Source organism: Bubalus bubalis, chromosome 18 (genome assembly GCF_019923935.1).
Source record: "Bubalus bubalis isolate 160015118507 breed Murrah chromosome 18, NDDB_SH_1, whole genome shotgun sequence".
NCBI classification, from domain to species: Eukaryota; Metazoa; Chordata; class Mammalia; order Artiodactyla; family Bovidae; genus Bubalus; species Bubalus bubalis.
In genome coordinates, this window is record NC_059174.1 from 13,109,360 (window position 1) to 13,136,433 (window position 27,074).

The following is a 27,074-nucleotide window of genomic DNA, read 5'->3' on the forward strand; positions in this document are numbered from 1 at the left end:
TGGGATACCAGGTGTTTCCTGGTAGAGCATCGGAGCCCGGCCTGGTTGGTGCCTTTGCTCCAGGCTCGCTCATCTCACGTGAGAAGCAGGTCCTCCTTCTCAAGGGAGTCAGAGCCACTATTCCCAAGGAAACGCTTGTCTCCATCGCTGCCCTTGTCCTCCCAACCTGGGTAACAGACCTCCCTGCACTTTTCGGGGGCGGGGGATGGTGCCGAGAGCGGCTTTCTTGGACGAGTCTGGAGGGCCCGCAAAGTAAGGGTTCAGCTCATTCCTGAGTCACTTATCAAGACCAAACCAGCGTGGGAATGTTTCAAAGGCATGTTATTTGGAATGAATTCCCAGTTGAGAACATTTTACTATTTTTATTTTTATTTATCCTCTAGACTGGTAATGGGCCTGCCTTCCTTATTATAAATGTTGCATGTTTAGATCCCGGGGTTTCTGACTTTGTAATTCTTAAGATTTAATCAGCTGTGCAGATCGTGTGAAAAGTCACTTTATTGGCAATGCCAAGAGGAAGAGCTCTCTGTTAGAGTACCACAGATGCCTTCCGCTTAGCTCATCACCAGGACCAGAGTGCCATGATTTCATAAGTTTCATTAAAAGATAGTTTTTGACTTGACTTTAAATTCATATATTAAGGGATCTTTCACCAGGACAACAACAACAAAACCAGGACGACGACGTAGCACCTAACACGTGTGGTTGAGTCCAGGACCCGCAGGGGCGAGGTCAGGGCCAGGGGACTTACAGGGATGGCAGCCAGGGGGACCGGCTCACAGAGCGTCCCTGCACAGGGTGAGTGCCCGCTGAGCAGTGCCAGCGCGGTACGTCTGCACTGCCTGACTCACGTCCACTCGGCAGCTTGTCGGCTCCCCCCACCTCAGGTGGGTTGCTGTGGGATTTGGGGCCTGGCGATCGCATGCCTGTTTCTGCCCCAGCTCCTGCCAGGGTGACTCCAGGCTGGGGGTCTAGAAGTCTCCAGGTTGCCAGGATGCGGCTGCACGTTTGAATCACTGTTGTTCAGCCATGCAGTCCTGTCCTCTGTGCTGACGCGTGTCCTCTCTGCGCCTCAAGGTGCTCCAGGGGGCCCAGCTGATAGCAGTGGCTTCTTCGGACCCGGCGGCCACAGGGGTGGACGGCTCGCCGCTCCAGGGCAGCGACATCCAGGTCCAGTATGTCCAGCTGGCGCCGGTGACCGACCACACCGCTGCGGCCCAGGTGGGTCCTCCCTTCGGGAAGTGCACAGGGCCCGGGGCTCCTGCAGGTGTGGACACGCTTGGGCCTTTCTACCTCGGACCTTCTTCCGTGAGGAAGGTAAGTGACCGTGAGAGGTGCCCGTGTGGACCTAGGCGCTCACTTGGGATTCTGTCTCTCGTTAGCGCCTGGAAGTGTGAAGGTGAGAAGTCGGTTCCTGGCTCAGGAACCAGCTTGAAACCAGTTCTTGAGCTACTCTCAGGCACATGTTTACCTATGAGTTTGGAGACCAAATCAAGTGCACCCGAGGCCTTGCTCTTCCTCAGGTCGGGGCAGGGCCGGCCCAGGGTCCGAGGTCCTGCAGGCCCACGTGTGGGTTTGTAACCCCCAGTGATGGTGCTTGGTCAGGAGACCATCATGGCCTCCCCTGGGTCTGGGGGAGCCAGACCTGGACCCCCGTGTGGTGCCCAAGCCCATAGGACAGGCAGAATCATCAGGGTCTTTCAGGGCGTGGTCAGGCTCAGACTGCTGGGGCGGGGGTGACACGGGTGTGCTCTCCTCAGCGCCCTCAAACCCAGCCCATCTGGAGGAGGCCTGTGCTGAGCCCTCAGACGGGTGGGCAGACACCCCCACTCCCGCCACCCCCACTATCGGGAAACACTATTGTGTCCATGGGACGTTTGCACTGAGAAAGCACATCCTTGAGCCGCAGTCGGAGGAGCAGCGCCAGCCCCACCGGGGACTCTGCCTCCTCTGTGTGGCCCCGGGAGCCATCCAGCTAAAATTCCTGCCAGAGGAGCCCACCTTCATTACCTTTGACCAATGGCTTAGGGAGTCCGATAAACCACCAAACTGTCTCTCTCTGGGGGCCCCATTCTTGGTGGCTGAGACGCGTGGTCAGTGACTTACTCTAAGATTGTATTTTTCCCTTTGACTTATTGTAAACCTGTGAGTATGCTGACCACTTGAAGGGTGCCCCCAGTGAGAAGCAGGGTGGGAATGGAACCCAGTGCTGGTAGGCGGGGGCGGTGCTGGGGCACTTGTGGGAGGGGTGAGTGGGTGGGCGGGTGGGGGCAAAGTGGAGGCCCTGCAGAGGGACGTCGGCGTCCCTGGATCTGTCAGTGCCTGGGCCACCAGCCCAGGTATGTGTTCTACTCCGTGCCTGAAAACCACGCATGTCTGTGACCGGGCGTGGCCTGGGCCCCTTGATAGAAAGCCCTCTCCCTTCTTGCAGGCGGCTGACACCCTGCAGCCCACCCTTCAGCCTGAGATGCAGCTGGAGCACGGGGCCATCCAGATCCAGTGAGGCTGTTGACCCTCCCCGACCCGAGCCACGCCGCCGCTGCGTGCTGACCCCTGCACGCTGGCCCCCGCCACCTACACCGTTCACATGCGCCCGCCCCTCGGCTTCGCACGGGAGGGGCCCGCCCGCGTGCTGCTAAAGTGCATCCGAGCGCCCGTCTGCCGGGAGTGTGCCCTGGGAAACAAAGACAATGGTAGCCCCTGCCGCCCTGCCCAGAGACCCTGTTTCTTTTGATCTCCCCGAACGTCCAGGGAAGGAGCGGGAAGCACAGTGCGGTTGCGTCAAGTGCACGCCGGAAATCAAGAACTGCGATATTTTTCTCTGTTCAAACAGCTTTTTTTAATTTGCTATGGTGTTTATAACAAAAAAGAAAATTGAAAAAAAAAAATGGAGTAGCAGAAACCTTTTGCTGTGTGATCTGTTCAGTGTAACAAGGATAGATGTTCACAGGAGACGACTAATGATTTTGATGGAGACGTTGCTTACCTACTTTTTTAGGGGGACGGATGCGCTCAGCGCTGTAATTGTGCATTTCTAATGAAATGAATGAAATAAAATGTATTTATGACCATGGCAGCTGTCACAGTGTTTCCTCCTGGGAGCTGCCTCCTCCCCCAGCACCGCCCTCAACCCGAAGCCAGCCTTGCTTCTTCCTCCTCTGGGTGCTCAGCATCACCCCAGGCCTGACACGGCCTCCTCCAGCCCCAGAACGTTCCAGCTCCAGGGGGTCCTTGGAGGAAGTCGTGTCCGAAGGAGCCCTGTTGTGTATAAACAGTAAAGAGAAGGGCAGGAAAGGAAAGGAGTTCCACACAGAAGCCCCTAAGGGGGTTTGTGTTAACCATGGCCAGCGGGTCTGGCCTGCTCTGCCCCTGTCGTCTGTTAGCTGGTGAAGTCCCCACAGTATCTGTGCTCACTGACTCCGAACGTGGCCACGGCGCTGCCGCCGGGGAGCCTTCCCGGGTGTCCCCTCAGACCTGCCTTCTCCGCCCGACCCTGTGGGGTCCTGGGCTTCGTGATGCCGAGGCTTGCCATGGGCTGCGGGTGGTCCGGGGCAGTGCGTGCTGTGGCACAGCATCCCTGTGTTCCCTGTCCCCGTCTGCCCTCCAGGGACGGGCACTCGGATGCCAGGCCTGAGGGGGGAAGTGGGAGGAAGGAGCTGGTGCAGGTAACATGTGTCTGATCCCAGAGGAAAGAACAGAAGGAGGTGACAGGTGAGGGGATTTGGGAAGCAGAGCAGATCCCGAGCAGAAACACAGACAAAGCCACACCTGGACGTGCAGAACCTCAAAGACAGAGACAACGCAGAAGCAGCCAGGGAGGAAGGACGGGGAGGGAATGTCCGAAGCAGAGGCGTAGAGAGAGATGCTCCACATGGAGTCGGGCCTTTAGTAGGACAGCTGTTGAGCAACGCAGATGACGGTGCCCGTCTGGCCAGAGTCCCACCCCGAGGGGCATGCCCGGGAGAATGGACACTGTGCATTGTTCACGGGCACATGTGCACAGCAGCGCTAGTCACAGAGGCCGGAGGCTGGGAGCCGCTGAGCATCCCTCAGTAGAGGTCCACCCGCACGGCAGCACCACCATTCGGCCGTGAAGGGAAGGAAGGAAGCACCAACACAGGCCGTGAAGTGGAGGAGCCATGAAGGCACGCTGAGAGAGGGCAGCGGGGCCTAACGCGCTGCACGTGCTGTGGGCCTCTTTATTACCATTTTTCTAACGGTAGCAGCTTTTTTTGTGCACGCTGTTGTTTTTGGCTGCTCTGGGTCTTCGTTGCTTTCTCTAGTTGTGGTGCTCGGGCTTCTCATCACAGTGGCTTCCCTTGTTTCGGCTCCTGAGCTCCAGGGCACTGGCTTGGTAGTCGCAGAGCACAGGCTTAGTTGCTCTGCGGCATGTGGGATCTTCATGGACCAGAGATAGAACCCATGTCCCCTACACTGGCAGGTGGATTCTTAACCAGTGTTAAGTACTTAAAGTGGTGTTGTCGTTTTCTTTAAATAATAAAGCACACAAAGGACCAAAATGTGCTGTCAGTAGGCTTGCACTAAAACATTTTAAAACCTGCGCTTCTGGCAGAAGGAAAGTGGGCCTGGATGGAGGGCCTGAGATGCGGGGAAGAAAGGGGTAAAATGTGTTGAGTCGTCTAGAAAATGGACTGCACAGGAGAAAGTAATGTCTGCGGGGCTTAAAAGGAAAAGAAAGAAGTAGCGTGTGCATAGGAAGAAGTGGTCTTCAGAGGATGAGATGGTCGGATGGCATCACTGATTCAGTGGACATGAACTTGGGCAAACTGGGAGATAGGGACAGGAAAGCCTGGCGTGCTGCAGTCCGTGGGGTCACAAAGAGTTGGACATGACTGGATGACTGAACAATAAGAGTGTGCTGGAGAGAGTTTTCAGAAAGATGGTAGGAAGTTAATAAACTCAATCCATTAAGTTGTAATTCCCCACCCATTAAAAGACCAGGGGCAGCAGCTACAGCTTCAAACTAATAAGGAGGGAGTTGCCGTGAGGAAAAGTACCCGGTGGATCCAAAAGAAGGCAGGGAAGGAAGGGGGCACAGGGTGGGGCCTCCTCTTGGAGAGCGGGGCTGCCCAGGTCTTGAGTTGCTGGGTCCCCACTGCGTACTGAAGCAAACACGATCCTAGAGAAAGGAGGGTAACGTGGAGCTCCATCCACAAGCAGGTCTGCACACTCACTACCACGCACACCGTCAGAAAAAAGCCCAGACGAAAGCAGCACAGCCAGCGCTGGGTGTGGCCCTCAGCCCAGGCTTTCCACCTGCTTACGCTGCTCAGAGGGGGAATTTAAACTGGCCTGGAGACTGTCTCAAAGTACAAAAGGGTCATCCTACAACTTTAATAGAAAAAGTTAAGAATTCACTATGTAGGTATCAGGCAGAGCTGTGAAGATCACTGGCGAACTGGAAAATAAAGTGGGAGAAAACAGCCAAAATGAAGAATGTTACACCAAACGCTCAAAGAAGGCCTTATCCAATCCTTTCTCAAACTCCTCCAGAAAATAAGATGGGACATTTCCCAGCTCATTTTATGAGGCTCATATATCTTTGGCATCAAACCTCAGAAGATAAAGTAGAGACAGAAAATTACAGAACAATCTTACTCAGAGAAAAAAAATGTATGCAAAATACTAGCAAGTCAAACCCAGCAACCCACAGGCAGATCATTTGCTCCCTGACTCGCTGGGACCAAGAGACACGTCGGCTTGAGATTTTATTTTATATCCAGGAAACGTGGCCAGGGGGACGCTGGTTACACAATCTTCCCTGAAAGGTCCCCCCACCCTTGCTTTCTCTCGCCCCCACACACCCTCTGGTTGCAGCACAAACGAACATGCCAGGAAATTCTGAGGCCTCTGCTCAGACCCGCCTGGGTGGGCTCGGAACTCAGACCCCCCCCCCCCCCCAACCTGGGTAGGCCTTCTCCTTGGGCCCCAGCGAGTCTCATTTCAGAAGGGCCTTTCCCCTGCCATCCCACAGGGCCCAGTGTTTGGAGTCGCCGGGCAGTAACCCTGGCACAGGTTCCACTTTCCGAACTGTGCCAGGCAGGGGGTAATAAAGGGCCCAGATCCACACGGGGGCTGGCGGAAGCCCCTCCCTCTGAGTCCAGAGGCGGCTAACTTGGGAACCCTGTTTTGTCCTTGACCGTGGGCACCAGGAGGCAGGGCACGGCCCCCACGCCAGGCGGGGTGGAGCAGAGCCCCCAGTGACCTGGCTCGGGACCCAGATGGCCTATTAGCCTTGTGGTTTCTCAGTGATGCCCCAGTGGGCCCAGGGGCGGTTGAGAAGCTTGGCGACCCTACTGAGAGAGCTGGGGACAGCAGAGCCGATGGTTTAGAGGAAGGAGTTGGCGGCCACGGTATCCATTGTTCAGGACAAGAGGCGGAGTGGGGCGTCCCTGAGCCGTGCCTCCTCTTGGCCTTTTTCCTCCTCTCTGCACATATCTGCGAGAAAACTGGGAGGTGGGTCAGGCTGTGGCTCCCACTCCAGTGGCATCAAAGACCCCTTACCCCACTGCCCTGTTCTAAAACGGCGCCAGATGACACAGCCCTCACGCCACCCGCCCTCGCTTATGCCTTCCTGCAAATCCACACCCGAAGCCCTGGGGCAGCGAGCTGGTGGGCTCTACAAGGAGTGAGGTTTGCCTGGAGCGTTTCTGGCTCAGGCCTGGCTCCTCCTCTTCCTCACGGCTGCAGGAGGAGGAGGTGAGGCAGAGGCTCCCGGGAGCTGCACCAGCAGGTGGGAGGAGGGAGGGTCACTGCTGTGAGCACAGCTGCTGGGTGCCCAGGTGGGGTCTCTAGGTCAGCTGCCCTCTCACTGGATGGAGGAGCAGAGGGTCGAGGGCTGGCGGGGTATCTGTGATGCCCAGAGGAGGCCAGGGGTGGGGTAGGGGAGGGTGGAGAGAACTGGGCAAGCCTGGCTCACGCGCACAGCTGGATGGCAGCCTGGGGTTCCAGGAGGACTCGGCTGTCACCCTGGAACCAGACTGCAAACCCAGGTGGGCAGAGCTGGGAGGACTGGCTGCAGACGCCCCTGCTGCCTGGCTGGACCCGAGCCCCTGCTGACCCCGGGAGGTGTCCACAGGGGCTCCTGCCCCCCACCCTCACCCCGCCCCAGCCTCTGAGGCTGTGCTCCCCTGGCCGTGACCGTCCGCAAAGTGTGCTCGGCAATGTCTTAGCTACATTTGGTTACGATCACTGCTCCACCCCCCACATCACCTTCCTTCCTGGCACCAGCAGAGCAGCGGCTCCAGCTCGTCTGGGGCCTGGCCCAGGGCAGCAGGCCGGGGAGATGGAGCATTTGGGTTTGGTGGAACGTGCTGATGGGGGTTTGCTGTCTCTTCTGGTAGAACTGAGCACTGCTAGCTGTGCTGGGTATAGGGGCAGCGGCCAGGGAGAGTCTGAATGCCCAGGCCTGACGCGCCAGTGGTTCTCTGGGACGTCTCCAGCATCAGGTGTGCACTGCCGTGCCAATCTGGGGTCCAGGGTGCACACTGCTATGCCAGTCTGCACTCGGGGACTTGTACTGCTTTTCCTGAAAAGGACCTCAGAGTTATGTAAGCTGTTGCCTCACAAAACCAGAGTTTGTCCTCCATCTAGTCATCAACTCCCTGATTGATGGGCACTGGTGGCTGAAGGGCCAGGCGGGAGGGATGAGGGGCTCTGGCCTGGGATGTGGGCGGTGGGGCTGGTCTTCAGCACGTTCCCTGTTCGTTGTCCCCCGGACAAGGTGAGCCTTGGGGCCCGGCCCCCTGGCCGCCCCGGCACTGGCCCTGCTCCCTGCGAGGACCTCCGGGTGTGACCACACAGGGGCCCTGGCTCCCGGCCAGGCGAGTGGGCGTGGGGCGAGGCCTCTCGGTGGAGTCCCAGGCTCTCTCCGCCCACCCGCAGGCGGCCTGCCTAGTGAGGACACATGCTGGCCAGGCCGGGAAGCCTGGGGCAGCTCCAGGACCCCCAAGCCCAGACCCGGCTTATCGCCGCTGCGCTTCCCGCCCTCGAGTATTGGAGGATGATCTCAGCGCTGTGGGCGTAGCTGACTGTAGGCCTGGGTCTGGTCTTTGTTGGGTTTATCATGAGCTCTGCAGGCGGATCCCTGTGCACTCGGTGCAGTTTGCTTTGTTCCCAAGCTTCTCTACAGCCGGGACTAGGCCCTGAGGCCCAGGATCGCCTGAGTGCCTGCCCAGCCCCTGCCTCCTCCCGGCTCACAGCAGGGCTGGTGGAGTCCTCTCACCCACAAGCCATGGCTGCCAGAGCCTTACTGGCGAATAGAGGGGACAAAGGTGGGTCACAGGAGGACCTCATGATTCTCAACCGGATGGTTCTGCACCCCCCAGGGGACGCTGGTCCATGTCTGAACACTGGGGAGGTGGAAGCTGGCGGGGGGCGGGCGGGGATGCTACTGATATCTAGTGGGTGGAGGACGCAGGGCCATCTGGGGGACCAGGAGTGAGGACTAGGGAGCGGGTGGGAGAGCAGAAAGCACCAGAAGCCCTGTCCTGTTTCCCCTCCAACCCTGGGCACCACTGGCTTCCCACCATAAGCATCCCTTCCTTTCCTCGGCCAGGAAAAGTGTAGGGGCCAGTAGAGCAAACTTCAGCCCGAACTTCATGGTTCTATGTACCTCCGGGGGCAAGAAGTTCCCTGCGGAGCCACTTTAACTGGTATTTTTCTTCAGGCCTAAAAACACCCCCTCAGGTGTCGAATGTCCGCTTGAGTCTGTCATGGTGATGGCAGACCCAGACCACTGAACCACACATACGGTGTGTGAGTTTATCACAGCAAAGCTGCACGTATTTAAAGGGCCTTGTCGCTCACTACAGTAAGTAAATGATAACACCATCCGCCTTTGGCACTCTGCTGTTCTGTCACCCCCTCCATCTCCAACACACAGGAGTAGAAGGCAGTCAGGCACCATGTGGTCCCCATTTTGCTGCCAAGGGAGTTCCATGATGCTCACAACCAACCCCAGACGGGAGGCGGGAGGGCTAAGATCTGGCTTGTGGAGTCTGAGTTTGGCTCTTTGCAAGCTCAGTTAGCCGACCTTTCATGATTCAACACTGATCACCCTCGTGTCTCATTTGGTCACTTTCAGGTTGGTCAGTGTGACTCCCTGGACCCTCCCGTTGCTTTCTCGCAACCCACCCTCCACGACGGCGCTGTGGTAGCCGGCCTCCATGGTGGTCCCACCGACCCCACCTGTTGGTCAGCATTCTTGTCCCATGCAGAATCAGGGCCGGTCCGTGTGACCGAGAGCACATGGTGGAGCTGACGGGGTGACTGAGGCTCTGAAAGGCTCAGCAGCCTCCACCTTGGCCTCTTGAATGGCGGCAGCCACACGGAGAGGGCCACGTGCAGAGACGCCGTGTGCCACCGCATGCTGGAGCCACCTGGGAAGTGACCCTCCCAGCCCAGTCCAGCCGTGGCCCCAGCTGACATAGGACCACGACTTCATATCCCAGCCCAAGTGAAAACTGCCCAGCTGAGCCCTCCCCAAAGGCCTGGCCAGCTGACAGTGTGAGATAAGCCGCCGAGTGTGGCGGTGACCAGACACACAGCAGGAGTGACTGGAACACGCACACAGACCTGCATAGACCATAGACATGGGGATGCACCCAGGACAGACAAAACCATCTCATTTCCCTGCCTAGGACCCCTTTTACTCACCCTAGGGCAACGGCACTCCCACCAGCATTGGTGACCTGCTTGGGGGGTCCACTCCTGCCTGCAGGGCCTTGAGCCAGACACACCCTCACCTGACTAGCAGCTTCACGGCTTGGGAGTCCATGTTTGGGTCTCAGCTCCTCCCTGAGGTAGGGCAAGCTGTTAGCAGGGGGCCTGCCTGTGTCTGCCCCATGAAGGAAAAGCCTTCATTGAAAACGCCTAAATCAGAGTTCTTGTGGGTAGACCAGAGGTTCCGAGCCTCTGCCACACATTGGAAGTGGCGCAGGGAGCTGGAAGCCCCCGGTGCCCGCCCCAGCCGGATACCCACTCAGCTTCTGGGACACATCCCGTGCGGAGGCTCAGACCTACTCGGATGTTCAGAATGCAGCCGCGGCTGAAACCGCTGGCTCACATTGGCCAGTCTGATGCTTGTAAAGTGTTTTCAGGCCTTGTTTACAACATAGAGCACTTGGTTAAAAAGGAGATTCCCACACATCAGGCAGTCCACATCTTAGGAAATGGTTTTCCTGGACACGGTGGTCTAACCTGAAATGGTTTATGTTTAATCGCATTTTGCCACAGGAAAAAGTGCCCCAGGAAACACTGTGCGGAGGGCAGGATGCCCGGCTGGGCTCTTAAAATAGAAGGAGCCACAAACAGGGCAGTTCACTGATTCTGTAAACGACCACAGAGGCTCTACCTGCCCAGAGCACAGCTGCCCAGCTGGAAGGAAGTCATGAGGAAGGAGGCCCCACGGGGACCACTGCGCTTTATTAACTCATGAGGTCCCTTCACACAGTAGCTACTCAGAGACTGGTCCGGTCTGGCACTGGGCAGGGCTCTACCAGGGATGGAAGCTGTGTGCCGTTTTTATACAGAAAGAGACTGACTGCAGGGCTTGGTGCACACAGCTATGGGCTGGCACCTGGGAACAGCCAGGTGTTCTAGCTGCTCCTAACAACCCTAGCCCAAAGGCGGGATTTCTCCTCCCTCGAGGAAACCCCCCTTTTTCTCCAAAAGCTACTCAGCCCATCCTGGAGGGGGATCTCCACCTCAAGTCAGCTGATGGCAGGGCCACCCACATCCCCCAGGGGCCTCCACCCAGCCCTCAGGTGAACACGTGATTGAATCACGACAGCAGCCTGGCCAGGTGCCTCGCCAACCTGACCAGGTGCCACACTCGGCCTGCTATGTCCTGGCTCCCTCCTGGCCACTCCTTGGAGGGGCCTTCCCTGGACACTCCACCCGAAATAGCTGCTGTCTTGAGATTCAGTCCTGCTCATTGTACAGAGCTTTAGCAATACAGAACAGTAGAAAGAACAAGGTGGGTAAAGACCACCTGTGATTCTGCCACCCAGACACCAAGATTAAAGTTTGGGGGGTATTTTATTCAGTTTTCTTCTCCCCCACCACCAGTTCAGGATTGAATGTCTTAGACATCAGTTAAGATGATTTAAAAGCTCTACTCATTTTAATGCATTGTTCCTCTATTCTGGACAATAGACTAAATAGACAATTATTTTGTCAATTCTAAGTAGAATTCTGAATATATGTATTAATGTATATTACATCTATTAAATTTATATCTAAAACATATATTCAGATACAAACCTGGCAAGGTAATAACAGCCACTCAAGCATCACCCCATGAGCCCCATGCTAACCCGTGTCATGATGTTTCCTAATTTACCAACCCCCCAATTTGGGGACCCTTCGTTTCCAGTTATTTACTATTCTTGTACTTCCCTGGTGGCTCAGAGGTTAAAGCATCTGCCTGCAATGCGGGAGACCTGGGTTCGATCCCTGGGTCGGGAAGATCCCCTGGAGAAGGAAATGGCAACCCACTCCACCATTCTTGCCTGGAGAATTCCATGGACGGAGGAGCCTGGTGGGCTACAGTCCACAGGGTCGCTGAGTCAGACACGACTGAGCGACTTCACTTCACGTCACTTCACCATCCTTGTAACATGTTTCCTGGATCTGGGATTTCTCCCCTAGAGGAGTGCCCATGGAGTGACTGCAGCAAATTGTTGAAACATTTTCAGGGCTGCAGACACACATCAGCAGGTTGACTGTCATCATATGTCGGAGTGCCCAGGGCCAGCTCTTATGTGCTCAAACTATAGGGCTTCTCAGGGAGCATCAGTACCAGGAGATGAGGGAATCTCTCCTTTGAGTGGCAGTGTTATTAATAGCACTTCCAAGAATGTTCCATGTGCTAAAAGTCATTTAAGCCCGAACATAATCCCCACGAAAGAGGTACCATTATCAACTGAATTTTGTGTATTTGTACATTGAAGATCAGAGAGGTTAAGCAACTTGCCTTAAGTGGCACAGCCAGCAAGTGCTGGAAGCAGGTTTGAACAGGCAGCTGGCTTCAGAGTCAGGGTCTGACCTGACAAGGTGGCCATCCCTGGTCCAACCAGTGCCAGCTTCACCTACCCACTATGCACAGGACTGACCTTCCTGCATACTTGCCCCAGGTCCCAGAAGGTGATTGTTCTAATCAAAGGGGCCATGAGGGGAGTGCCCCTCTGCTGGTTTCCCTGGTAACCAATAAGCCCATCAGTTCCCCCTATGACTGGTAACCTCCCCTTCTCCCTGGGAGTGAAGCCTGCCACCTGGTCCTGCCTGCCCTCTGCCCACATGCTGGGGTATCTCCCGGACCCTGATTAGATATGTAAGCGCCCCCCACTCATTAAACCAGTGATGTCTGTTGCTGACTCAATTCTTTCTTGGGTCTCAAGATTGAACAAGCACAAGGCTTGCAGGCCTGCAGGTGGCAGTCCAACAGACCTCTATGCAGGGCTGCCTCTCAGGCCCCAAGGGGTGGGCGCTGAGGAGGGGGGGTCTCACCCCTTTCTTCCACTTGGGAGCAGGGGAAGCCACTGAAGGAGACCTCAGGGACTTCCCCCTGTGGACTGGAGCTCTCCACCTAAGGTGAGTTCTGGAACCAGGAATCAGAACCATGATTGAGGCGGCGTCTTTTCAGGCTCCCAGTCTAATGGCTGCCGAGAGTCCTTATGGAGTCTTAGTCAAGAAGGGAGGATTCCTGAGACCGTTTGGAAGGATCACGTGACCCTTGTGTGACCAGGAAGTATAACAACCACGGCCTCACAGGGTCCCCGGGGTCAGAAGGGAGTGAGAACGTGAGCGTCTGTGGTGCCTTAGCGCGTGTGAATGTGCATGCGTGCGCGAGTGTGTCATGCGTCTCACCTGTGCGTGAACACGATGCGTGCGTGGGCACGTCTGCGGCAAACGTGCGTGCCCGTATGTGTCATGCGTGCGTGGGCATGTCTGTGGCAGACGTGCGTGTCATGCGTGCGTGGGCACGTCTGTGGCAGATGTGCGTGTCGTGCGTGTCATGCGTGCGTCGGTGCGCCCGGTCCCCTGGAGGCGGGGAGTTCTCCGCTGGGGCTGCTGTCCCTGAGGGGGTGTAGTTGTCGGCTTCCACTCCTGCTCCGGCTGGGGAAGCCTCACCCGGCGGGTAGTGTGGTCTCAGGATCCGTCTGGGGTCAGCAATGGCCGTGTTAAGCTCTCGGAGTCGGTTTCCTTGGTGGCTGACAAGAGCGGCGGACACTGTGGTGGAAGTACAGAACGGGCAGCTCGGAGGAGAGGCGACCCTCGGCCCCCCACCCCCACGGGCACGTACAGGCCCCCCAGGGGATTGCTGGCTGCGGGTGTCGTTGACTTATGACAGGAGGAGGTCGCTGGGCAGCGTGACAGCCGAACATCTGAGGGGAACCGGGGGAGGCTGGGGTCCGACGGGCCGCGCTTCTTCCACCCTTCCGCGCCCAGGGGCGGGTCTGAACCGCCACACGCTCCAAGGGAAGCCCCCACAGAAGCCCTGCCAAAGGCAGCGCCCCCCACTCCCCACCCAAGACCTGCGGGCCAGGAACCCCGGCGGCAGGTGCGCCCTCGCCGCCGGGGGCCGGTCTAGGCTGGAGAGACCGGTCAGCTCTGCGGAGAAGCATCTTCCGGCTGCTTGCACAGGGTTCAGTTGACGAAGCAGGAGCGGGAGGGAAGCCCGGCGGGGACCGGGCGAGCTCTCCTCTAGCCGGGGCTTCTTCCGGCTCGTGCGCCCTGCCAGGCACGAGCAGGGTTAAGTGTGTGCGGGGGGGGGGGGGGGGGGGGGGGGGGGGCGGAGAGGGAATCCCAGACCGCCGGAACTGGAGACTTCCCAGCCGAGGGCGAAGCAGCCGCGAGAGGCAGCGCCGGCCACCCCGTGGCTTCCGCTGGCACCTGGGCGCGCGGAGTCGGGAGGACACGTCGACAGCCGCCCGCAGGACACGCGGCAGACACGCCACGGCCACCGCCAGGGTAAGTGCCGCCCGGGGGCCCCAGGGGCCGGCAGGGGCGTCCGAAACAGCGCTTTCTTGAGGAGCTGGGGTGTGCTGCTCTGAGAGCCATCTCTGTCTTCTTATTACTCATGCATTCAGACTCGCAACCAAGTCGTGGCAACAAATGCAGTCTGGAAACATCTTTACGGCAAAACAAAGAATTCTGCTTTCCTGTTGACAACTCAGAGTGCTGGCTGGAAAGCCAGAGCCCAGAGGCAGATTGGTCTGGTGGATAGAGGTCTGCCTGCGGTCTCTGCTCTGACCACACAGTCAGGGCTCCCTCCTTCCTTAGGGCCTTCTATACGCTGCCCGAGTTCTTCTTTTGTCGCGTCCCTGGTGACTGTCTTCTGTCTCAGCACCCAGGCTTGGATGTGCTGCAGACAAGCCCAATTAGTGACACTTTCTGCTCAATGTGCATCTCATTATGGCTGTTCTGAGAAAGTGTGGAGACGGGGCTGGGTCCCCCAACCCACAGTGGGGAGAATGGGGTCCTCTCAGTGGCATATAACCTGTCACCAGTCTGCACTGTGGATAACCATGCTGTGATACATGGGGGGACACGTCTTCTGGTAATGGCTTCATTTGAGCAAGTTTCAAAACAGTTCGCTTCCTGGTGCTTCTTGATGTGTCTGTTTCCCATTACACAGTCAGCCACCAGCGAAAGTGACAGTCGCGGTTTCCATGTGGAGTTTGTGAACCACCTGGAGGGGCTCCTCCACACATGCAACAGCACCCACCACCCTCACTAACAGGCTTCCATAGCAGGGAAGGATGATACCACTCCCCCCAGCCCCGTGGGTTTGGGGGTTTTTCTGTTAGTTTTTAAATTAAAATACAAAACCCCACCTCTTAAACGGTAAAGAGATGAAAGAGAAGATTTGGAAATACTGTTGCCTGCAGAGCTGGAATGGTAACAGTGATAATAACATAGTAACAATATTAGTGACATAGCAACAGTAATAGTAACTTGATGACAGTAATAATAATACACAGTGTTCCTGCAGCTTTTTAAGTATGTTATGCTTTTATTTCTTCTTATTTCATTTGATTTTGCAACTCCCATTTTCAGATGAGGAAACTGAGGCTCAGAGAGGTTAAGATCCTGACCAAGGACACATACCTAGTGAGTGGCTGCATTATTAACTGCAGGGCTCTGAACGCTAAGTCCCACATTTTGTGCTTAAGTCATTTACCCTTCTTGTTGTTCTCCAGTATACCTGAGTGCTGCCCTGGAAAATAGAAGGTGAAGCCTGGCTGGAGGTCTTTTAAGATGTCAGAACTTGGTATGTGTTTAAGATCCAGCAGTTAACAGGGTTAGATATTTATCTACCATCTACTATGTAGGTAATACAAAGAGCCCAGGATGTTGATGAATCTGCACTGATGTGATCTACTGGGGAAATAGATGGAAATGTGAGCCGCTAGGAAGCCTTTCTTGGAGAAGGCAGTGGCACCCCACTCCAGTACTCTTGCCTGGAGAATCCCAGGGATGGCAGAGCCTGGTGGGCTGCAGTCCATGGGGTGCTAAGAGTCGGACACGACTGAGCAACTTCACTTTCACTTTTCACTTTCATGCATTGGAGAAGGCAATGGCAACCCACTCCAGCACTCTTGCTTGGAAAATCCCGTGGACGGAGGAGCCTGGAAGGGTGCAGTCCATGGGGTCGCTAGAGTCGGACACGACTGAGCAACTTCAGTTTCACTTTTCACTTTCATGCATTGGAGAAGGAAATGGCAACCCACTCCAGTGTTCTTGCCTGGAGAATCCCAGGGATGGGGGAGCCTGGTGGGCTGCCGTCTATGGGGTTGCACAGAGTTGGCCACGACTGAAGCGACTTAGCAGCAGCAGGAAGCCTTTCTTAGTCCATCTCCCACATACTGCGTGTGTGTCCACAGGGACCTGCATCCACTGAGCGCCAGCTAGGCAGAGATGGTCCTGGATTGTTTGTGGGAATTCTGGGAGGGGACTTTCTGTTAGGGGGAGGGTCCATGAAGGGTTCATTTGAGCAACTTTCAAAGCCACCCCCACTTCTCTCTTGGGGACCAGCTTTAACCTCCTTGCTGGGCGTTCTCCACGCATGTTTGGGGCACTGTTCCTCCTCCCCAGAGCCCCCACCATACATACTGCATGGGCTTCTTGTGGATGGGGGTGTAGGAGCCTGCTTCCCTTTCTCTGCAGGGAGCTGCTCTCCCACCGTGGGAGCCATGAACCCCGTCCCATGGGGGGCGAGGGGTGGGCACAGCCCTCAGGAGTGGTCAGAGGAGCCTTCCCTCTGACTCTGGGGTCAGGCCTGCTCCTGAGCACCAGGCTGTTGCTGTTGTGGGTTTTCATCCTCATCAGAGGCCCCACAGTCCCACAGGGAGAGTTATCTTAACCCACTCAATGGTCACAGAAGCTGGACCTCAGGGCAGTTAAGACACTTGCCAAGGCCACCTGGCCGGAAGCTCTGAGCCTGCAACCTGGCTGTGCTGGAGAGGGGTCATCTGCCTCGCAGATGCAATCTTAAAGAAAAACAAAACAGATTGCTTGAGCTGTAACTCACGTACCGTACAGTTCACTCATTTAAAGAGTACAGTTCTCTGGTTTCCAGTCAGTCTGAGGAGTGGTGCAGTAGCCTCACTGCTAACAATTTCAGAACATGTTCATCAACCCATCAGCAGTCACACCCTCTCCCCAGTGGCTGGAATCCCTAATCCTCTCAATGTCTCTATGGATTTACCAGTCTGGGCCTTCCCCCTGAACAGAATCAGACAGTATTTGGCTTTTGTGTCTCTCTGCCTCCTTCAGCATCACGTCCTCAAGGTACATCCATGTGGCAGCCTGTGTCTCTGGGTGAGACCCCTGGCCTTTCCCACCAGAGCCCCTGAAGGCATCTAGAGACTTAGGAGGAGCGTCCAGCTTCATCTAGGGCACCGCTTCATGTTTTCTCATGGAGACCTCATGTTTTGCCCTGTTCTCCTTGTTGTGACAAATGAACACGGAAGGCTCAGGACCCCTGGCCGTCTCCGCCGGGTTTGCTAAGTTAACAGCCCAGCCAGCTTTCACCATTAACCATGGGACTCTGCTGGCTTCCCTTAGCACTTGGACATGGAGAGGAATTTCCACTTCTGAAAGTGCAAAAGGGATTTCCAGGGGACCCTGGGGAACTTTTTCAAAATAGTGTATGAAGTGTGCATTTGAAAGCAAACAGCAGCCTCAGGCAAGATAAGTGAATATGTGTCATTTAAGCTGGACCTGCCTAAAGCACTATGTTATAAAAGATTCCAAAGCCCCAACTGGGATTTGGTGATTGATTGATGATGTCTGCTGTGGGCTAGGTAAGGGGTGACAGTGAGCTGTGTGGTGGCAGATTTAGTTAAAAGGGAGAAGTGGATCTGGAAGCTAAGGCCAGGCACACTCAGAAGGCAAGCCTTGCACCAACCTGTGTGTGTGTGTGTGTGTGTGTGTGTATGGAAGGACACCTCCTCAGGCCCAGCTGTGCTGACCAGGCCAAGTTTCAGGCAGGCGGAGTCTGGACCCAGGCCCAGCAGGCTGGTTTCAGGGAGTCCGTGAGGAAGTCATCTCCCAGGTCAGCCCCCTCTGAATAACCGAGGATTTAATAACCAGAATCTCTTGCCTGCCCACATCTGGTGACTTTCGGGCCAGCACAGTGTGTTTCCTTCTTGGCCGGTGGGTCCCCACGGAGGGAGCATCGTGGATGGGTGCCAGTGCCGGGCTGGGGTCCAGCCCCCACCAGCCCCCACCATGTGCCCTTGCACCTCTGAAGTCAGCGCATTGCAGAGGAATTACGAGCCCGTCCCCCACTGTCCTGCCCCCGGCGCCTCCCCTGCTCATGACTAACGAACAGTCCTTGGCAGTTGGGGCTTCTGAGGAGTGTCCTCCATTGGAGGGACAGCAAGTACAGTGAGTGCCCACGGAGGAGGCTGGAGGAGAAGGCCAGGTGCCTTCTCTGGGGATCAGGTGTCTGGGGCCCACTGCCAGGTCCCCATACTCATGCATGCATTTGTTTGTGACCTCCTGCTTAACTCATTTCTCTTGGAAAGTCAGTTTTTCCCCTTAAAAAGAGACCCAGCTAGCAGACAACCAGAGTGGGGAGTGCACGGTCAGTCTGCTCCCGTCTGGGCTAATGAGGACATCACCCCTACTTCTGGCTCTACCATGGCTGCTTCTGTTCTGCAGTGGGCAGGCGGGCAGGGCTGGCCTGAGGCTCCTCCCCATCCTGCTTAAGTGCCTGGGGGCCATTTATCCTGAGCAGACCCGGAGAGAGTGCCCTACCAGCCAGGAGAGTGGACCCCAGGGGGCCACTGCTCTCCATCTGGCAGGGTGACCTCAGCGTGGTCCCTACCACCACTGCTGTGTTGACCTTGCCAGGCCCACAGAGTGTGCATGCCCTGTGCGCCTCTGCCCCCTTGGGCCTTTGAGGGCAGGTCTCATGTTTTAAGGTCTTGTGTTTTAAGATGAGGTAACTGAGGAGGCCCCCCAAAAGTGGCCCCCAAAGATGCCCCCATCCTGATCCCCAGAACTGCAGATATGTGACCTGACATGGCAGAAGGACTTTGCAGGTGTGATTAGATAAAGGATTGGAGATGGAGATGGATGGATCATCCAGGTGGGCCTGGCATAACCTCAGGGTCCTCATACAAGGCAGGGGACTAAGCCTCTGAAGTTGGACCTGTCAGGTCATGTGGGTGTTGTGTTCACATTCCTGACCCCTAAGTTGGGGACTTTATAAGTGAGTTCCCATCTTACCTCCATACACTTGGTGGATGAAAACAGGTATCCTGAGAGGTGGCCGCCCATGTGGGGGTGAATCCAGAAAACCCTCTGCCATAAAACAGTGTCCCCAAGGCACATACCACATGGCCTCGATCCTCTTGTTAGCAATCTTGATTTGTCCTAGGGAGGACAGCTCAGCTATGAAATACACACCCTCCAAGGAAGAAACAACGTGGAACATTAACGTTTTAGGGTGGGAAGTGGCTCTCACAGGATGTCTGAGCCCAGCCCCTTGTGAAATCACCCAGTGGGACGCCACTCAGCCCTGGCACATGAGAACTGCTGGTGGCGGGGAACAGAGCAGGAGCCCCTTCCGGGTGTCTTGTCTTGCTGACATGCATGGGCCTAGGAACCTGCATGTTTCACACATTCCCAGGCAGTCCTGCTCCTGCTGGTCTGGGGTCTACGCTCTGAGAGCCCCTCTGGTTCATGCATTCCTTGTAGTAAACACAAGGTGAGTCATGGACTTGAAGTTGAAACGGGTAATGACACAACTTTAGAAAAAAGGAACAGAAGATCTTCAGGACCTGGGCCAGATGAAGTTCTGAGACCTGATGTTGCAAAGTGCAGCCCCTTGAAGGGTTGTCATAAAGGTACTGACCCCGATCAAATGGGCTTGGTCAAAGTATTGACAGATACTGGTGGAGAGGATGGACAGACAAGACCCAGGCTGAGGAAAGATGGTAAACCACAGAGCTGACAAAGAACCTGGGTCCAGAATATACAGAGAACTCGCAAAAGTCAACGGTAAGAAACAACCCAATTGGAAAATGGGCAAAAGACATGAACAGACACCTCATCTGAGAGATACAGGTGGCAAATGGGGCACCAAAAGACATTTAACATCATGAGTCCCTGGGGAAATGCATGTTAGGCCCGCAGTGAGACACGCCGCACACCTGTGCGAACAGCCACCGTCCTCACGTCGGTAACACCGGGTCCTGGCAGCATGGGGAGGAACCAAGTCTCAGCCGTTGCTGGGAGTGTGCAGCACTGCATAGCCCTTGGAAAAACGGTTTGGCACTTTCCTCTAAAAGTGAAAATGCAGTCCAGTAACGACACGGAGGGCGTTTATATCCCCAAGAAATGAAGGCCTGTCTTCACACGAGAACACGCACAGCAGTTGTACTTCTAGCAGCCCAAGCTGGAAACCACAGCTGTGTCCTTCACCTCTATGGAAAACCACTTGGCAGTGAAAAGGAATGAACTCTGTGAGTAGAGAGCTGCTCACACACAAGCACACAAATGCGCACATGCACCCACACACACGTGCTTGCCAAGCTGATGGAATCCAAACACACGTGAGACCTAGGCAAGCCTCCTGGCAGCGACGACGCCTCCCAGGTGTGTACAGGTTGTTAATGCAGGGGAGCTGGGAGTGGGGGAGGAGACATGGGCCCTTCTGCACGTGTCAGTTTCCTGTGAATTTGTCATTACTGAAAGAGTAAACTTTTAAATAAGGGGAAAACCAAAGACAAAGCACCACGAATTCTTTTCTCCCTTTAATCTTTTTCACTTGGAGAGTGACTAAGTCCATCTGAGTCACGAGGCGGCTCTGGGGACTCAGGCTGGTCAGACCCCAGGGGAGGCGGGGCTTTTCCAGGAAGACCTTGACCTAGCTAGAGCTGGGGACCCCGTCTCGCTAAGCCTTGATAATGGATGAGTAACCTACCCAGTCATCATGCCTACTGTGTGGGCGAGTGTTCTGAAGGTTGTGTAGCATAGTAACATTTGTGGCTGTTCCCATCTATGGTGCACACTTAGCATCCAGCCAGCAGATACTTACTGAGAACCTAATGTGTGCCAGACACAGAAGATGGAAGGGAAGCACAGAGAGGTAAAGCTGCTGGCCTCAGGTCACACAGCCAGTGAGTGGCAGAGTGGGGATTTGAACCTGACACTGATTCTGGAGGCCACACACTTACCCACTCCCCATGACTAGACCGGCTGCCACATGCCCTGGGGGCCTTCATCACCCTCCTTCCTCAGCACAGACGAATTGGGGTCCACCCTGGGTCACCCAGCTCTCTGTACCGAAGGTGGCTGGGGTGAGGTGTGTCCTCACCACAGTGGGTCAGCCGTGAAGCCCTTTGTGGGGAGTAGTTTGTCTTTCCTGAGTTCTGACCCAGCCCAGGCCCCTCAGGCAGCAGAGGCCAAGAGAGGCAGAGCCAGTCTGGCCCAAGGGCACAGTTATGCCTTGGTTGCCAGAGCAGGTCTCTAGGCCTTGGGGAACCCTATTGCTGGGAGCACTGACAGGTGTCAAAGGGAGGGAAGCTGCAGGCTCTGAGTGCATGTCCTGCTCTGTGACCTACAGTAAGACCCTTGACCTCTCTGGTTGGGCCCCAGTCTCCGACTGACAGGCTCTGACAGGCTGTGCTTGGGGATGCAGAGGCCTTTGCCCTCCTTTGCAGCCGGGTCAGAGGTGAGTTCTGGTATGTCCTCTCTGAAGCTGCCAGCCGTTGTGGGTGATGTTGTGCTACCTGGTGGCCGGTCCCAGCATCACAGTTGAGAGACTGTGGTCACGTGTTCAGGGCCAGCTTCCCCACACCCGTCTCTGAGCTGCCATGTTCCTGTGGGGAAGAGGCCCTCCCTGCTCCTACACCAGGGGCTCCACCCAAGGTGGGGGTTTCGTTCCCTCACCAGGAGCTCAGTTCCTGGGCTGTGCTGTGGGTGGTCCCGGCCCAGATAAGGGGCCCTGACTGCTAGGGTGCTGGACCCTTTTTCACTGTAAAGACTTTTAAATGTATAAAGTAAAAACTCTCTTTGGACATACCAAGGAGCCCAGCTCTATCGCAGTACAGATTCCCAGTAGAGCAAACCCAGTGATTCATAAGTTTCTCACAGGGCCGAGTGGTGCCCAGCAGCCCCTGGGCTCAGATGCCATGCTGAGCACACACTGCCCCACTGGCACCGCGGGTTCTACTGCACATAGAGGCCAATGTTCATACTTGAAGGAAACACTCTAGTTCACTAAAGGGTAGAAAAAATGAAGATTTTAGTGTTTTTCCCGCTCAACGTCATGGAGTCCTTTATCCATCCTGGGGATGGCAGGTTTACCTTGGCTGCTGCTGCTGCTGCTGCTAAGTCGCTTCAGTCGTGTCTGATTCTGTGTGACCCCGTAGACGGCAGCCCACCAGGCTCCCCTGTCCCTGGGATTATCTGGGCAAGAACACTGGAGTGGGTTGCCATTTCCTTCTCCAATGCATAAAAGTGAAAGTGAAGGCACTCAGTTGTGTCTGACTCTGTGCAACCCCATAGACGGCAGCCCACCAGGCTACCCCGTCCATGGGATTTTCCAGGCAAGAGTACTGGAGTGGGGTGCCATGGCCTTCTCTGTTACCTTGGCTAGGTTCATCAAAAATACAGATTGCTGGGCCCCCAAGAAGATCAGATCCGGGATCCCTATGGGCAGAACCCGGGAGTCTGCACTGTAAGCCGTGGCCCTAGAGGATGTTTATAGCATTAAAGTCTGGAACTTTCTTGAGGGTGCAGGGCAGGTTCTAGTAACTAAAGTCTCAGTGTGTTTCAGCTGCACACCAGGAGCCAGATCCCCAGGTCACAGACAGACGGCCACTAGGGGTCCTCCCTCCCCCTCCCTCCCCCTCCCTCCCAGCCTAGCTCACCCCTCTTCTTCCTTTTTCCTTCTTTTCTAGGCAATCACACCCGTAGATGTGTTTTTCTCTGTGGCTGGCTAGTTAGTTACTGACCTGCATCTCTATATTAAAGTTGCTTTAGGGCTTTCGGAGGTGGTGTGTTTCTTCCAGGGGGTCTTCTCTAGAGTCCTGGGCAGTACTTCAGGCCTTTGGACTTTCCTTGAGGGCCATTCACAGCAGGGCCCAGAGGCGTGAAGGCCTTGGGGCTGGGGCCTCACATCAGCTGCCACAGGCACATGCAGCAGAGAGGACCCAGTGTCTGGCCGTGCTGGGTGGAGGGCTTGCTTTGGGGCCAGTAATGGATTTAGGAGCAGAGTCTGCATTTGGTTCACTTTCCAGTTAATCTCTATATACAGCTGAGCCTAAGCTTCCTCGTCTGAGGAATGAGGATGAAATGAAATGCAGATGGTTGGCACATTACTGATGCACATTGTCCTCTTTCTTCTGTGCCGAGTGGGCCAATCTGGGCTCAGGGCCGCACTAGCCATTTCCTGACAGTAAGACCCCAATGGGAAAGGGTCATTTCAAAAAGAAGATAAATATCTGACGGTAACCAGTACAAAATGCACACATCAGAGATTTTATTTCACTCATTAAGTAATGAGAGAACCAGGGAGACATTGCCCATGTTTCAAAGGTTTCAGAGAACCACATGTGCAGGCAATGGGGATCTACAGAGGGGCTGAGCCGCCTGGCACTGCACCTGCCTTTCTGTGGATAGAGATCACGCTGCAGGGCTGGCAGTGAGGGCAGTGAGGGCAGAGAGGCAGAAGGGGTTTGTCCATTTCTGTCTATGCAGGTTTTCCTGATGCTTGTAGCTGTTGAATGGTAGTGACATTCCCCCAGTCTCCAAGTTGTCGAGAGAGTAAAGGAAAGAGATAGAGGAGGAAAGGCTTTGCAGAGGCTTATGTGCGTCAGATTTGTGGAAGCTGAGGGGCTCGGGGGACGCAGTGCAGCCACACCTTCACGTCAGTTCTTGGCTCGGCTGGAGCCTGGTTCAAACTCACCGCCCCCCTCCCTTCAGCACAGGCTCCCTTGGCCCAGAACCCTGGCACCTGAGTAGCCCGCAGCGCATTCATCGCTGTAAAGCAGAGTGAGAGTGCCCTTGGGCTGTGGGAATCATAGCTTTTCTCCCAGTCACTGTTTCCCTTTCCAAGCAAATGGCTCAAAACAACCAAACACCCTGTGTGCAGAGATGAAGACACCTGCTCCTGCCAGGGGCCAGGGCCCAGGCTTGGATGTGATGTCCACAGAGGGCAGGACACAGAGATGGAGACACAGGTGTGGGGAGCTGTCCCCTGCTGAGCATGCAGCCTCCACCCACCAGGGAAGATGCTGGCCGGCCAGAGGAGCTGGACATGGGAGCGGATGCTCTGTTCCAGCATCTCCCCACAATTGGAGAGCACTTTGAGGAAGGTGGTTTCGCCCCGGTCCCTAAACTCTGGTCTTGGTTAATTCAGAAACATCAGAGTGGTTGCGGGTGAGGGAAGACAGCTCACCATGGGTGGTGGGTGTGGACACCCCTAGTTGTTCTAACCGAGCTGTGGGAAGATGCTGGAGCAGAGATGCCTGGATCAGCTTGAAGAACCCCGTGGTTTGTCTGTCCTGACCAAGTCTCTCACAGTTTGGGAAGCAGTCCTTTCTGGGGAGGCCGCTCAGCAACAGGAGCCTGGATCTCCCACCAACAGAGCTGAGAAGCCCCCTGCATCCACACGGGGTTCTGGAGGGAGAAGACACTGGCTGCGTGTGGGTGATGAGCCCTGGGAAGGTGGGTGGGGCATGCACCCCCACGCCCCCTCCCTTCTCCAGCCTTCCCGCCTCCAGGGAGCACTGGGTTAGCCTGATGGTCTCTGAGGATGAACATCCTCGAGAGGGTGGAGCAGGCCTGGGCGTCCCTTCTTGGCGGTGCCTCCAGGATTTGAGACGGGGCTCAAGGCCCCCTCCTCTGCCTCTCACGAGTCATAGAAAAGGCAGATGATAAATGCATCTGTGCCTCTGAGCTTTGCTTCCATTTCACGAGTGATGTCATCGGCCCTTTTGGGAGGCATTACTAGCTACAGGGCTGGGAAAGTAAGCCGAGGGGGCTCCCCTGAACCCAAGGCAGCTGGGGAAGGTGGTCATGTGTCAGTTATTAGGGTCACCTGAAAATGCATCAGTGGCAGAAGGCTGGGCATTCCCAGGCCTGAACCCCAATGTGAGCAGCTGAGTGGAGGTATCTCCCCCCACTCCCCCAGGCCAGGCGCCGCCCTGTGTCCATGGAGCACTCAGCTGGGCTGGCGGGGCTGGCGGCATCCAACCCGCCAGAAATCGTGAGTCACCATGGCTCCGGGTGGACCTCACGGGTGAGGACAGAAGGTTCCCACGAGCCCTCTGTACTTGGCTCTGGGTGGGCAGAAGGTACAGGGAGAGGAAATGGAAGGCGGCTGCTCGGCCTTGTCTCCTAGGGGATCTGGGGACAGGGGCCTCTTCCAGGGAGACAGAGGTCAGGCTGAAGTGCCAAGGCAGTCTCCCATGGCAACCACGTGGCTGCAGCAGGGGCTGGCCTTCCTGGGACCTTTCGAGGTTCTGGAGAAGCCCTAGGATAAGGTGTGGATGTTCTGTCCGCGCTCTTTGTTGACCAGATGCCTCTCGTGTGCCCCGCATTGATCTGTGCTAAGTGTCAAATTCAGAGAATTTAATAAGAGATTTGTACAAAGTCAGACAGAAAATAGAAGCTAAGCTGATGCATCCAAAGCCAGCTCACAGGCTGAAAATTTCAGAACTATTGATCATGGCCATTGAGTGGGTGAATGCACTTAGCTCAGGGATCTGCTAGCAGAGGATGGACTTGTGCTTGAGAGGGATTTGGTTTTGGCTGTATGGCCCTTGCCGTCTGGCTGTGGATCGTGGTGCTGGCCTGTCTGCTCCAGTCTGGCCCTGGGCCTGCGTGAGAGTGAGTAGGTGAAATTCCAGAAATGTTTAAGTATATCTATACTTTATTCCAGTGACCTCAGAATAATAAATCATTTTGTCTGTTGTTCGGTAACCTTTAAGTCCTGCCTTCCTAATCCCTAATTGGCAAAGCAATTGCAACACCAAATTGCATAGTTCTGATGTAACTATGTAAATATTAACATGCTAGGTCCTGGCTTGGGTCGTTTACTCTTTATAATTCGGGTTTTATTTTGTCGAAATACACCTTTTCTTTCTTATTCCATGGGGTGCTGGAGTTTCATTAAAACGTGTAGAGCTACGGTGAGCCTCTTGTCCCCACCAGAGCTGTTTCCTGCCCTGTTTTCCGTTGCACACAGTAGTAAAACAAACGGTGTGAAAGAACCCCCCGCCCTGTGGCCAGCCACAGCAATTATCCACATTGCGTGGTTTTGCTTCCTCAGTTCCTCCCACCCGTGCCCACCCCATGCCCACCACCTGAGTGCTTAAAGCAGACCTCAGCATGGATTGCCCAGCGGGCCACGATGTTGGGGTCCCTCTGTCCTCTGGAAGAACTACTTGCCTTCTGCCTGGCACTTCAGCACTGGTGAGCAAGCCCAGGTCCAAGGCTTCATCGGGGACTGACTGAGTCTAGCATTAGTTCCTTGCTTCTAGGACTTTCCTGCTTCACACAGGATCCTGTAAAGCAGAGTGAGGGGAACCAAGCATTCATCCTGATGAGTGAGCAGCCTCCAAAAGCTAGGCACATGCATCAGTGTGATGATCACGCCAGGGCTCTGCGTGTGCTGCTTCGCTTGAATCCATGCGTCTTCATGTTTTTGGTGCTACAATCCATCCTTGCCCAGTGGGAACCCTCCGAGGTGCTTCTGAGTCCTTTCAAATTCGTAGTTTTTATTTTTCACATTAAATGCTTTCAATCATTTGAATTTTACATGTTGATGAGTTCGGACAAATTTATACATGGCATGTAACTTGCATCACAATCAAGATAAATCGCTTTCATCAGCCCAGTCTACTGCCCCACCTAACCTGCTTCCTCTCACAGATTAGGTGGGTCTTTTCTAAACTGTCAAGTGAATGGGACCATCCACTTCATACTTATGTGCATTCAGCTTCGTTCAAGCATCATGTTACTGACACTTACCTGCATAGTGTTGTTTAGCAGAGGTTGATCCCCCATCATCACTGGCAGCATCCAGTGTTTGGCTCTTTGCGTGTCCCCATGTTGATGGATGAGCTTCCCTGGTGGCTCAGATGATAGAGAGTCCACCTGCCAATGCAGGAGACTCTGGTTCAATCCCTGGGTTGGGAAGAACCCCTGGAGAAGGGTATGGCAATCCACTCCAGGAGCCTGGCAGGCTACAGTCCATGCTGTAGTTAGCCCAGATGGACACGACTGAGCGACTAACACCTTAATGTTGATGGACATTTGGGTTTTTTGTTGTCCTTTGGGGCTGTGATGAATAAAGCTTCTGTGAACCTCCATGTACAAGCCCCTGTGCACACTTGTCATTTTCATCTTTTGGGTGAGTACCTAGGAATGGAATTGCTGGGTCTTAGACAAGTGTAAGCTGAGGTGTTAGTCGCTCAGTCATGTCTGACTCTCTGCAACCCCATGGACTGTAGACTGCCAGGCTTCTCTGTCCATGGGATTCTCCAGGCAAGAATACTGGAGTGGGTTGCCATACCCTTCTCCAG

At 55.3% G+C, this 27,074-nt stretch overlaps 2 protein-coding genes across 8 annotated transcripts in view; both read left to right on the top strand.

Annotated features, from left to right (window-relative positions):
• The window catches only part of LOC102414710 (BTG3 associated nuclear protein), a 69,064-nt gene extending 65,991 nt beyond the window's left edge, over positions 1–3,073 (top strand). For 4 of the 7 annotated variants that reach the window (XM_044931148.1, XM_044931149.1, XM_044931145.1 and 1 more), the window contains 2 exons: positions 1,078–1,317; positions 2,432–3,073. In XM_044931148.1, coding sequence (XP_044787083.1) covers positions 1,078–1,317; positions 2,432–2,503 — 312 coding nt within the window. In that variant the 3' untranslated portion in view covers positions 2,504–3,073. The remainder of the gene's footprint in view (positions 1–1,077; positions 1,318–2,431) is intronic. The other 3 variants (XM_044931150.1, XM_044931147.1, XM_006043167.3) reach the window with 1 other exon arrangement.
• Positions 3,074–13,828: 10,755 nt separating this feature from the next.
• ZNF469 (zinc finger protein 469) overlaps positions 13,829–27,074 on the top strand; it is a 247,373-nt gene continuing 234,127 nt past the window's right edge. Inside the window, exon 1 of the mRNA XM_025268516.3 lies at positions 13,829–13,995. The gene's annotated coding sequence lies outside the window, so the exon portion shown is untranslated. The remainder of the gene's footprint in view (positions 13,996–27,074) is intronic.